Source organism: Austrofundulus limnaeus, unplaced genomic scaffold (genome assembly GCF_001266775.1).
Source record: "Austrofundulus limnaeus strain Quisiro unplaced genomic scaffold, Austrofundulus_limnaeus-1.0 Scaffold674, whole genome shotgun sequence".
In the NCBI taxonomy this organism is placed as follows: domain Eukaryota; kingdom Metazoa; phylum Chordata; class Actinopteri; order Cyprinodontiformes; family Rivulidae; genus Austrofundulus; species Austrofundulus limnaeus.
In genome coordinates, this window is record NW_013953076.1 from 68173 (window position 1) to 79648 (window position 11476).

The following is an 11476-nucleotide window of genomic DNA, read 5'->3' on the forward strand; positions in this document are numbered from 1 at the left end:
TAGGGTGGATATAGCTCGCTAGCAGCCTCGCACCGAGTACCTATCCACGTCATCATTTACCCAGAATTCTTTGTGTGTGAATAAAATGGCCCCGTCTGTGTAATATACTTTTAAACTTTTAGTTTAAAAAATTATAAAAACTAAACAGCCTACAGTATTTTTACAGTCTTTGTTTTACAGTTAAAATAAATGTTTATCAAATAAAGTCCAATGATACAACTAATCAGGGATCCTTTTAAGAACCAACAAAAAATCCAGATCGTGTGATTGATTGACCTGATGGATAGAGCTTCATCAGAGCTAAACAACCAATGAAAATTTGAAGCTTTTATGTTTAATAGTTTTTGAGCTATAACCATTTTTGTATGTCCAGACACCCCTTTTTCAGATGAATTGGGGGTCTGGGGGTGGTGGGGGCACTGATTGGTGGGCCTGATGGATAGAGCTTCATCAGAGCTAAACAACAAAAATGAAATCTGAAGCTCCTATGTTGAACAGTTTCTGAGTTATAAGCATTTTTGCATGTCCTGACACCCCCTTTTTGAAAGGAGCCCCCTCCTCAAATATGGGGTGTATCATAAAACCGTTGGCTGGTGCATTGTAGGTCGGACTCTTCTACAGCCCTGCCAAATTTAATGTTGATCGATGCAGCTGTTTTTGTGCTATGGTTGACCAAATATCACTGGGGAAAAAAACAATGAAAAAAAAAAAGATTCCCGCTTACGCTTCGCGTGCAGGGGTCATAATAAGACTTGCTTCCCACAGGAAGTCAAGTCAGGCCATAACCCCTGATGAGTCCAACCAGTTACTTAAACTACAGGCATGTCTTACAGACATAAAAACATGGATGACTCTTAACTTTCTAAACTCAGATAAGTCAGAGGTTATGGTTTTTGGACCTGAACATTTTTAGGGATCAAATTTGCAGCCTTTCACCTCCTCTGGATGGCATTAATATGGCCTCCAGTTCTAATGTAAAGAACCTTGGTGTTAACAGTTAAAAGCGAGTCATTACACACCCTGAGAAGTGCTGTTTCTGTACTAAGGCGTGACCTAAAACCAGACTGAAACTTCTCATGAATAGCATACAGCTCTACGTGGTCCTGCAACTGAAGGTAAACCACCTTCTCCAAATTTTTAGAAAGAAAAGGCAGCTTTGAAACTAGCCTAAAGTTTGCCAGAAAATTAGGGTCCAAATTATTCTTTTTAAGAAGTGGTTGAACAAAGGCATGCTTGAAAGCTGCTGGAACACATCCTAAACGAAAGGAAGTGTTAATGAAACCAGCTACCCATGGACCAACGGTACTAAATACCTCTTTGAAAAGCCTGGAGGGGATGATGTCTCTTGGACAAAATGAAGGCCTCAAATGTTGTGCTAAGTCTCAAATCTGAGAAGTAGTAACAGAATCAAAAAATTCTAGAACAGCAGGAGGGACACGTGAGGGAATAAAATCATCATCATCAGCCACACACCAGTTGTCACATTTATGTGTTCACATTGTAGTTTTTAGTTTTTTATGAGCCTGTTATGACGACAATATCTCTAAAAATAGTGACTTATTTTCTGAAAGAAAATCTCTATTTCTTACAGCAAGTCATTTTTACATAGATCTGTAGGAAAAATATGCATTGTTCAAAATGGTATGTCTGAATAAACAGGATTCGGCTGGATTTCTTCTTTAAAACTTTATTGTCAATCTTCTGACTCCAATCAGGTTCACAGCAGCACTCAGCACACAGGCCTCAGTCAGACCTCAGCATAAGGCCTTGGGCTCATATCAAGAAAACCCAAACAAAGCAGAGCGGCCCTGCTCAGAAGCAGAGACTCTAACACACTGACAACTTCTTTATACTATAATAATGAAGTGACCTTATAATGTTCATCTCTTCCTGGTTACACATTTGGAGGTGTTACCTTTTACGTCAGACATCAGAACGTAACTCATTTTTTTTAGACTAAAGAAAGAACACATGATAACACACACACCAACTCTTTGTCTGCTTTAACCTACAGACTGAAATGATCAGAAAGTATAAAATACAATACAGAATCTAATATTCAATTAATCAGTTACAAAATTTTCTTCAGAGCAGTTTTATGTATTATTAATACAGACTGTTGTGTCTGACCCATGATTGTCTGTGTGATCTTTCCTTAGTGGTGATCATGTGTGCTGGAGCCGACAGAATTCGAGAAATCATGCTTGTGGCTCATGACCAACAGCTGACCAATGGTAGTTACATGTTTTTTAATGTTGACCTCTTCAATGCCTCTTCTTACGGTAAGTTGACACACTTCAGTGTGCTTTACTAACTAAGCCAAATTGACAATTTTACATGTTGACATTCTTGTAGATAATTCAGCTATATTGTAAGTCCAGAGCAGAAACTTTACTCAGTCATGTTTTGTGGTGTTTTGTATCTGTTACTAAACATACTCATGTCATTTGCCATTTTTAAAATAAATGTGGATGTTACGGTATTAAACCTGTTAACCTTTGGGCATAAAATACCATAAAACGCCTTAAAAAGTAGAAACAAATTAAATGAAGTACTGCTTTTGAACCCTTTAGAATAAATTCACAAGCTTGGTCCCTTTTTAAAGCTAATAATCTGAATTTTTAACTTCAGCAGTCATATTCTATGTAACTGTAACTACTATTTAGTATATTGAAGTAAAATACACAAAAATCAAGATATTTTTCTCCCTAATTTTTTGTTAATAATAATTAAAATAAATATGAAGGAAATGAGATATTTTCAAACAAATTTTAATGGGCTAAAATATTAATTCTCACCTATTACCAGTTCAAATTTGGTAACAGTATCATAAAATATGAATATTTGACACATAGTACAATCCAGCATGTCTCATTTGCATATTTGTTCTCATTTACATATGTCCAAACTGTACACTTGTCTAAAATGCTCTAATTTCTACACATGGACATCACTCTGAGCTCAAATTAAAGATATAACTCCCACAAAACACATTCTACCATCCATATTTACTCACTGCATGATTAAATTAAAAAATATATATTAATATGCATAAATATTTACACCAACACTGCACTTTCAGCCAAATTTCCACCAATTCCCATCAGCTAACTGGCCAAACCGCAAAAATAAACAATATATCTTTATATCTTTCATAGCATTAACATTCCACACAGCTTTTAAAACCAACAGCAGCGAAAAAATATTTTATTTATTCACATTTGATGCATATTTGTCCTCAAATATGTCCAAATTAGCAATTCAAAATAGCGACCAGAAGTCTTTTTCTCCAAATAAAGTTACTTCTCCTGGCCACAAAATCACTTTTCCATGTCTTGAAGTATTCAAAACACTTAATAACCAATATATTTTCATCTTATCAGCATGTTTCATCAGCTAACTGGCCAAAAACGGTGGAAAACGTTTTCCTGTGAGCATTAGCTGTCTTCCTTAGCATTGTAACACTGCCAAAACATGACCGCCTCCAGTGTGTTATCATCTTCCATCACTAACAAAGTTCCCACCCCCTCTATTTATACATTAAATGAAAGGTACGGTGATTGGCTACACAGCTGTGGCGTCAGAACAAAGCTCAGAGCTGATTGGCTGATTTTACAGTCAATCAAAGCTAGAAAGACGGAAACCGGAAGTTGGTCACCACTGATAAATTATTGTCGAAACCTGAACCCAGTTGGTCAAATGAGGTGTCAATCGAAAGAGGGCCTAGATGTCAAGTTTGATGCATTGCACACAGACACAAACAGAACAGGAAACAGATATGATACTTCAAAAATAAAACAAATACAAAACGGCACGCGGGCGTTCCGCTGAATGTTGACAGGTTTTTTCTTTAACCACTTTTGTTGCAGTTTAACTGAATCCTGATGGTTTGCAACTGAATGGCCAGTAATGGCCATTTGAATTTTTCTGGCCTATATTTGGAAATTGCAGTTTATTATTTTGTGCATTGCTTGCGAAACTACTCCTGCCTCGGCCCAATTTCTGTTGCCCCAAAGTTTATGATTTGATCAACTGATACACAGTTTAGAAATGAAGATAGGCAGATTCACATTGTTTGTAAATAAAGTCTTTACCATCTGCATGGTTTTTAGACCAGGAAATACAGTCACCCTCCAAATGTATTGGATCAGGAAGTCTATACCATAGCATACCATCTTTAAGAGATAAGATAAGATAAGATAAGATAAGATAAGATAAGATAAGATAAGATAAGACTTTATTGATCCCGCAGTGGAGAAATTTGCACATTACTGCAGCTTGATACAGGAGAGGCTGAGAAGAATAATGACAGATAAATAAAAGATATCAAACAAAAAACAACCCCACAACATACACGTGATATATAGTAATGTACACGTACCAATGCACATTTACACATATACATAAACACATATGCATATTTATATACATACAGTATATACACCATAAATTACAGTGCAAAAATGAATGTATATGAAGGTGCATATTAGTGATGGCAGTGTAGGTGAATTGTCCAAGTGACTGATAACATCATGATGTGTTATACAGTCTAATTGCAGTTGGAATGAATGACCTACGGAAGCGCTCCGTCCTCCAGCGAGGATGTTTAAGTCTCTGAATGAAGGAGCTGCTCAGCCCCCCCATGGTTTCATGCAGAGGGTGGTGGGGGTTGTCCATGATGACTGTCAGCTTTGCCAACATCCTCCTCTCACCCACCACTACCACAGGCTCCAGACAACATCCCAGCACAGAGCTTGACCTCCGTACCAATTTGTCCATCCTGTTCCTGTCCCTTTCGGTACATCCAGCCCCCCAGCAGACCACTCCATAGAAAAGGGCAGATGCTACCACCGTGTCATAGAATGTCTTTAACAGAGTCCTGCAGACACTAAAGGACCTCAGCCTCCTCAGTAGGTGGAGTCGACTCTGGCCCTTCTTATACAAGACGTCTGTGTTTGTAGTCCAGTCCAGCTTGTTTTTTTTTTCTTCTTTTCTTGCCACTTCAGTAGAAATCAGTACTGAATATCTGAATATTAGTATCTTAGCTTCATCATCATCAGTGGCATTTTATAGATAGACAAGAAAGAAGAAGAAAGGGGAAAAAAGAAGGAAAGGAAAGAAAAGGTTACAATGTAATGGAAAATAGTGAAATAAAGAATTGATGATATGTGAGATATACGTCAAGAAAACAATACAATACATCCAACTTCTGTTTGCACACCTGCAAAGAATTAAGGTAACAAAACTTAGCAAAAGCATACATATATACATTTAGACACATAAACAAACACCCACCTATATATACCTGGTGATCATTCAGAACCCCTCAGATCTGAACACCTATCTGCATGCGGTTGTGAGCAAGCATAAATGTACAGGATTTCTCCAACGGAATGTAAAATAGTGACTGTGGGGGAGTCCCAGAGTCGACCCCCAAGGCACGAGGCAGGCATAATGGGAGGCCAGAGCCAAAGACCCCAGGAGCAACCCCCAGCACCGGGCCCCCAGGTACACCAATGCAAGGAGAGCTGCACACCCACCCCCAGGTCAAACCATAAGGGAGACCCGGGAGAACCCCACCAGCGACCACACGCAGCAGCCCCACAATGGCCCACAGCGACGAGCATGCAGGCCCCCACCGGCACCCGCTGCGCTAGGGCAAGCACGAGCATGGGCACAGAGGGCCCACCCCCCAGGGCGCACCCCCCAAGCCGAGACCCGACAGGGCCAGAGGACCCAAGCCCTGACAGGCAGCCACCAGGCCGAGACAGCACACGCCCGAGCACCCTGCCCCAGACCCCAAGAGCCCTCCGCGGAACGGTGGGCAAGGCACCCCCCACCAGAGGACGGTATGGGATGGGGGCAACAATCAAACCGGGGAGGGGGAAGTCCACGTCCCAGCCTGGCACATACCCACGCATACACAAATACAATCATCCAATCCCACCCTCATCCTCGCACCCACTCATTCAAAGATATACAATATAGACGCCACACTCCATTCACTCCCGATACACACTTTATGTCCCCAGGTCCAGGGTATGCCCCCGCCCCTCGCAGAGGGTGGCCCACACCCGAACCCAGGAGGTAAACCTATTTGTTCTGGGGTGAAGAGGAGCAGACGGCCATCCCCCGGCCAGGACCACGCCAACACGACCGACCACCCCCGCCCCAGCAAGGCCACGCCCCGACTATCCCCCAACCACCGCCAACAGCCAAGTCTAACTAACAGTCTAACTGCAGTTGGAATGAATGACCTACGGAAGCATTCTGTCCTGCAGCGAGGGTGTTTGTCTCTGACTGAAGGAGCTGCTCAGCCCCCACTCACAGTTTCATGCAGAGGGTGGTGGGGGTTGTCCATGATGGCCGTCAGMTTTGCCAACATCCTCCTCTCACCCACCACTACCACAGGCTCCAGACGACATCCCAGCACAGAGCTTGACCTCTGTACCAATTTGTCCATCCTGTTCCTGTCCCTTTCGGTACATCCAGTCCCCCAGCATACCACTCCATAGAAAAGGGCAGATGCTACCACCGTGTCATAGAATGTCTTTAACAGAGTCCTGCAGTCACTGAAGGACCTCAGCCTGCTCAGTAGGTGGAGTCGACTCTGGCCCTTCTTATACAAGACGTCTGTGTTTGTAGTCCAGTCCAGCTTGTTGTTGAGGTGAAAACCCAGGTACTTGTAAGAGTCCACTGTCTCAATGTCTTTTCCCTCGATGTTCACCGGTGCCGTTGGGGGGTGATTTCCTCCTGAGGTCTATGACCATCTCCGTCGTCTTGCTGGCATTTATTTGGAGAGCGTTGGTCTCACACCAGCCAACAAAGTCACTGATGACCCCCCTGTATTCCTCATCATTCCCGTCTGATACGCATCCAATGATGGCCATATCATCCGAGAACTTCTGAAGGTGGCAGTGGTCTGAGATGTACCTAAAGTCGACGTGTACAGACTGAACAGAAAGGGTGAGAGGACCGTGCCCTGTGGTGCCCCCATGCTGCAGACTACCACATCAGACATACAGCCGTGGAGCCTCACATACTGTGGTCTGTTGGTGAGGTAGTTGATGGTCCATGCTGTCAGCTGCCTGTCCACTCCGGCTCCCTCCAGCTTCCCTTTCAGCAGAGCAGGCTGGATAGTATTGAAAGTACTGGAGAAGTCAAAGAACATGACTTTCACAGTGTTTCCTGCTTGCTCTAGGTGAGAGAGAGATCTGTGCTGCAGGTAGATGACAGTGTCCTCCACCCCGATGCCAGGCTGGTAGGCAAACTGCAGGGGGTCCAGTGCTGGGCTCACCACAGGACGAAGATGGTGCAAGATGATGGTCTTGCTCCATGGTCTTCATCAAGTGAGAAGTCAGAGCCACAGGTCTGAAGTGGTTGGGCTCCCTGGGTTGTGTGATCGTTGGCACTGGAACCACGCAGGAAGCCTTCCACAGATCAGGGACCCTCTCCAGACTCAGGCTCAGTTTGAAGATGTGCAGGACCACCTGAGGAGCCTTGGGCTGATTCCATCCAGTCCTGCTGCCTTCCTGATCTTTGTTTTCCTGAGCTGACCTCTCACCTGATCAGCTGTGAGGTGAATGTGAGGCTGGGTTGGAGTGGGAGGTGGGGCTGGTTCTGTTATGGGTGGGGGTGAGGAGAGTGCAAAAAGCGGAAAGTGGGGGAGCAGCATATGGTGGGGGCTAGTTGGGAGCTGGGGGTGGGGGAGGTGGTCAGTGGGCCAGAGTCAAACCTATTGAAAAACAAATTCAGGTCCTTAGCCCACCCCCGATCTGTAGGCCCTGTGGTTCCTCCATTGTCCTTGAAGTGGCCAGGGATTTTATTCATGTTTCTCCAGACCTCTCGGACTTTGTTATGTTGGAGCTGCTCCTCCATCTTCTTCCTGAAGCTTTCTTTACCCCTCCGGATCTTGTATTTGAGCTCCTTCTGCACTCTCCTCAGTTTGTTGCCAGATCTGAAGGCCCTTTTCCTCTCGTTCAGCAGGGCCTTCAGCTCTTCAGCTTAATAAACCCATGGTTCATTGTTGGAGAAGCACCGTACTTTTTTAGTTGACACAGTGTTCTCCACACAGAAGATCATGTAGTCTGTGATGCAGTGGATCATGGTGTTGATGTCCTCGCTGTGAGGTCTGCAGAGTTCCTGCCAGTTTGTACGTTCAAAAACAGTCTCTCAGGGCCTCACTGCAGTCCTCAGACCACAGCCTTATCACCTTCTTGGTGGAGGGTTTCCTCTTCACAATGAGAGTGTAGGTGGGGTGGAGAATGACCAGATTGTGACCTGAGTGACCAAGTGGGGGGAGGGGTGATGAGCTGTAAGCCTCCTTGGTGTTGGCAAACAGCAGATCCAGAGTTTTGTTGTCTTTAGTGTGGCAGTCAATATACTGGGTGAAGTTAGGGAGAGTGGAAGAGGGGGAGACATGATTGAAGTCCCCAGAGATGATAATCAGGGACTGTGGGTGTGCCTTCTGTACCTGAGAGACAGTGGTGTGAATGTCCTCACGGGCTGCCGTAGCGTCGGCCGAGGGAGGGATGTAAACAATTAGCACAATCACATGTGAGAACTCACGGGCCAGGTGATATGGCCGAGCGCTGACCATTAGCAGTTCAGTGTCTTTGGTACAGCGCTGCTCCTTCACAGTAATGTATCCAGGGTTACACCATCTCTCATTAACGTACATCATCAGTCCACCCACCTTCCTCTTACCACTCTCCCTCATGCTCCGGTCTGCTCTCACCAGTTGAAAGCCATCCAAATTTACAACAGAGTACGGTGTCTGATCCGTGAGCCAAGTCTCTGTAAACAGCAAAAGGCTACCCTGTTGGTACTCCCACTGCAGTCTGGTTAGCCCCGTCAGCTTTATTTATAGAGCACTTTAAATGCCCACAGGACCAAAGTGCTGTACACATAATAAAACATGCACACATTCATAAAATCAATTAAAAAAAAAACATAAAAAACAACACTACAAGTTGTGTTCAAAGGCCAGAGAGAAAAGATGAGTTTTAAGAAGAGATTTGAAAACAGACAGGGACGACGCCTGTCTGATGTCCAAAGGAAGATTGCTCCATCATTTAGGAGCTGCCACAGAAAAAGCACGGTCACCTCTAAGCTTACGCTTTGTCTTGGGCACAATCAGGAGCAGCTGATCAGCTGACCTGAGGGATCCACAGGGCCTATAGGGTTGTAGCAGATTGGACAGATACGGTGGAGCAAGACCATTAAGAGCTTTAAAAGCAAATAACAAAACTTTAAAACAAATCCTAAAATATACAGACAGCCAACAGGAGAAATATGATCAAACTTTCGTGTGCCAGTTAAAAGATGTGCAGCGGAATTTTGTACCCTCTGCAGCTGTGAGATACAGGACTCACTGATGCCTGTATAAAGTGTGTTACAGTAGTCCAGTGTAACAAAAGCGTCTCAAAATGTTTCTTGAAAGTCAAATTTCTTTGTTTGTTTTACACGAAAGGCATTTGGGTTTAAGATCAAAAGATGAGCACGAGGCAAAATTTTTGAATGCTAGCTTTCATTTTCTGGTATTTATATGTAGTATCCATAGATAAACAACTTAGAATATATAACTGTTTGTAATACACTACAGAATTTTTAGGTTACCAAAAGTAAAGGAACAACTAATCTTCAAGTAAATAACATTTAATATTTGGTGGTAAAACCCTTGCTTGCATTGACTGGTTCCTCTGGCATCCATTGGTTCCTCTGGCGTCCACTGGTTCCTCTGGCATCCACAACATCTGCAGTTGTGGCCCGGGCATTTATGTCTACCTGGGTTGCGCGTTTTGGCCCACCTTCAGACATTACATCTGACAGAGGTCCTCAGTTTGGTTCAGAGCTTTGGTCTACCATGGCCAAGTGTCTGGGGACTCAGATCCACCGAACCACCGCTTACAATCCCCAAGCTAAAGGGTTGTGTGAACGGTTTCACAGGTCATTGAAGGCTGCACTTTGTGCTGCATTAACCGGTGACCAGAGCCGGACCTGCCTATTAGCGAAATAAGTGGCTGCTTAGGGCCCCGCAGCCACTAGGGGGCCCCGAGACAGAAGCATTGTAAACTGAACTGACCATAGAGTTAACACTGAGATGGGCATAATGGACGCAGGGTACGAGTGGGACGTGTCCCCCTCACTTCCCATATCTGTAGCCTCTGTCCCCCGCACCTTTTTTTACCTTTACAATGGTTTAATCTGCTATTAAGATGTGGTAACACGTTTTTCCGAGCCATCTTTAAACGCACCATGAGAACACAGTGCTGGGTAAACACCTGTGGATCACCGAGGGGTGCAGAGTTGGCCGCCTGTGAGTTCTGGAGGATAAGAACGGACGGTGTTCTGTCGGGTCAAACGTCTGCTACACAGCCACTTGTGTTTTTGTTGTTTTAGCTCATAAAAGTCTGCTGGTACTGACACATCTGCCTTCACAGCAGCTGGTGAATGAAACTAACGTTCAATGAGTGGCCCCTTCCAAACTGAAAAACAGAAGAAGAAAGGTGAGGCTTGGTTTATGAGTTAAAATTACTTAATAATGACCTGATATTTATGAAAAGCTGCTTATTTAATCACCTTTTAGGAACTAATTAGTATTTTTATCTGTAGGTTGCATGATGTCATGTCAGTTTTGGTTATGAATAGATCCATCAATAAATTTAGGCGATTATCACAATTACACCTGTTTCTTATTTTTAAACATGTAGTTGAGTCAGTACTGCTTGGCACAATGTCATGTGTTAACAAATAAAACTAAATCAAAAATAGACAAAAAAGGTCAAATGGAACTCTAAACTCGTTTGATAAATTATCAGATTAATTTCCTGATCTCGGCCAACAGTGAGTTTAAAACCAGGATGATTCAAACATTCAAACTAGATAGTCATGAAATCAAGTTTTTACTTTAATGTGTTTAGCAACCTGTTAAAATACTCCAGAATGCAGGAAACAGCATCTAATTTCATTAAAATTTCCTGGGGGAGACCCCCCAGCTGTATGAGAAGATTCCTTTCTCGGAAAACTGAATTTTGTGCACAGAAGTAATGAAAACTTGAACTGATTTTACTCTTTGAATGTAGTGGTACAGTAACTGATGATGAAAGCCACCAGCTGATCCTGCTCCATGGTCCTCACATCTGTCTGACCAGGTCTGAGCTGGGTCTACAGAGCTCCTGTAGATGTTGACAGACACTTTGAATTCTTCAAATGAGGTTGGAGGTCAGATTTATGACAGTTTGGCTGATTTTGCTTCCAAAAATCAAGTAGACACACAATTTGATGAGAACTGCCATTTCAAGGAACAAGGAACAGAACATTTTTAGAAAAAGAAGGTGATGGGGCTGCAATTAAGATTTTAAATCTGGTGTTCCAGATTTTTAGATGTTGTTTTAAACAATATTTTTTCATATTTTTTCATTATAATTTTTCAAATTAATGCATTTTCTCTAAATGCTTAATACATTTATTAAGC

At 43.2% G+C, this 11476-nt stretch overlaps 1 protein-coding gene across 3 annotated transcripts in view; it reads left to right on the top strand.

Annotated features, from left to right (window-relative positions):
• The window catches only part of npr3 (natriuretic peptide receptor 3), a 133762-nt gene that overhangs the window by 35904 nt on the left and 86382 nt on the right, over positions 1-11476 (top strand). For all 3 annotated transcript variants that reach the window (XM_014027697.1, XM_014027696.1, XM_014027695.1), the window contains exon 2: positions 2160-2282. In XM_014027697.1, the coding sequence (XP_013883151.1) occupies positions 2160-2282 (123 nt within the window). The remainder of the gene's footprint in view (positions 1-2159; positions 2283-11476) is intronic.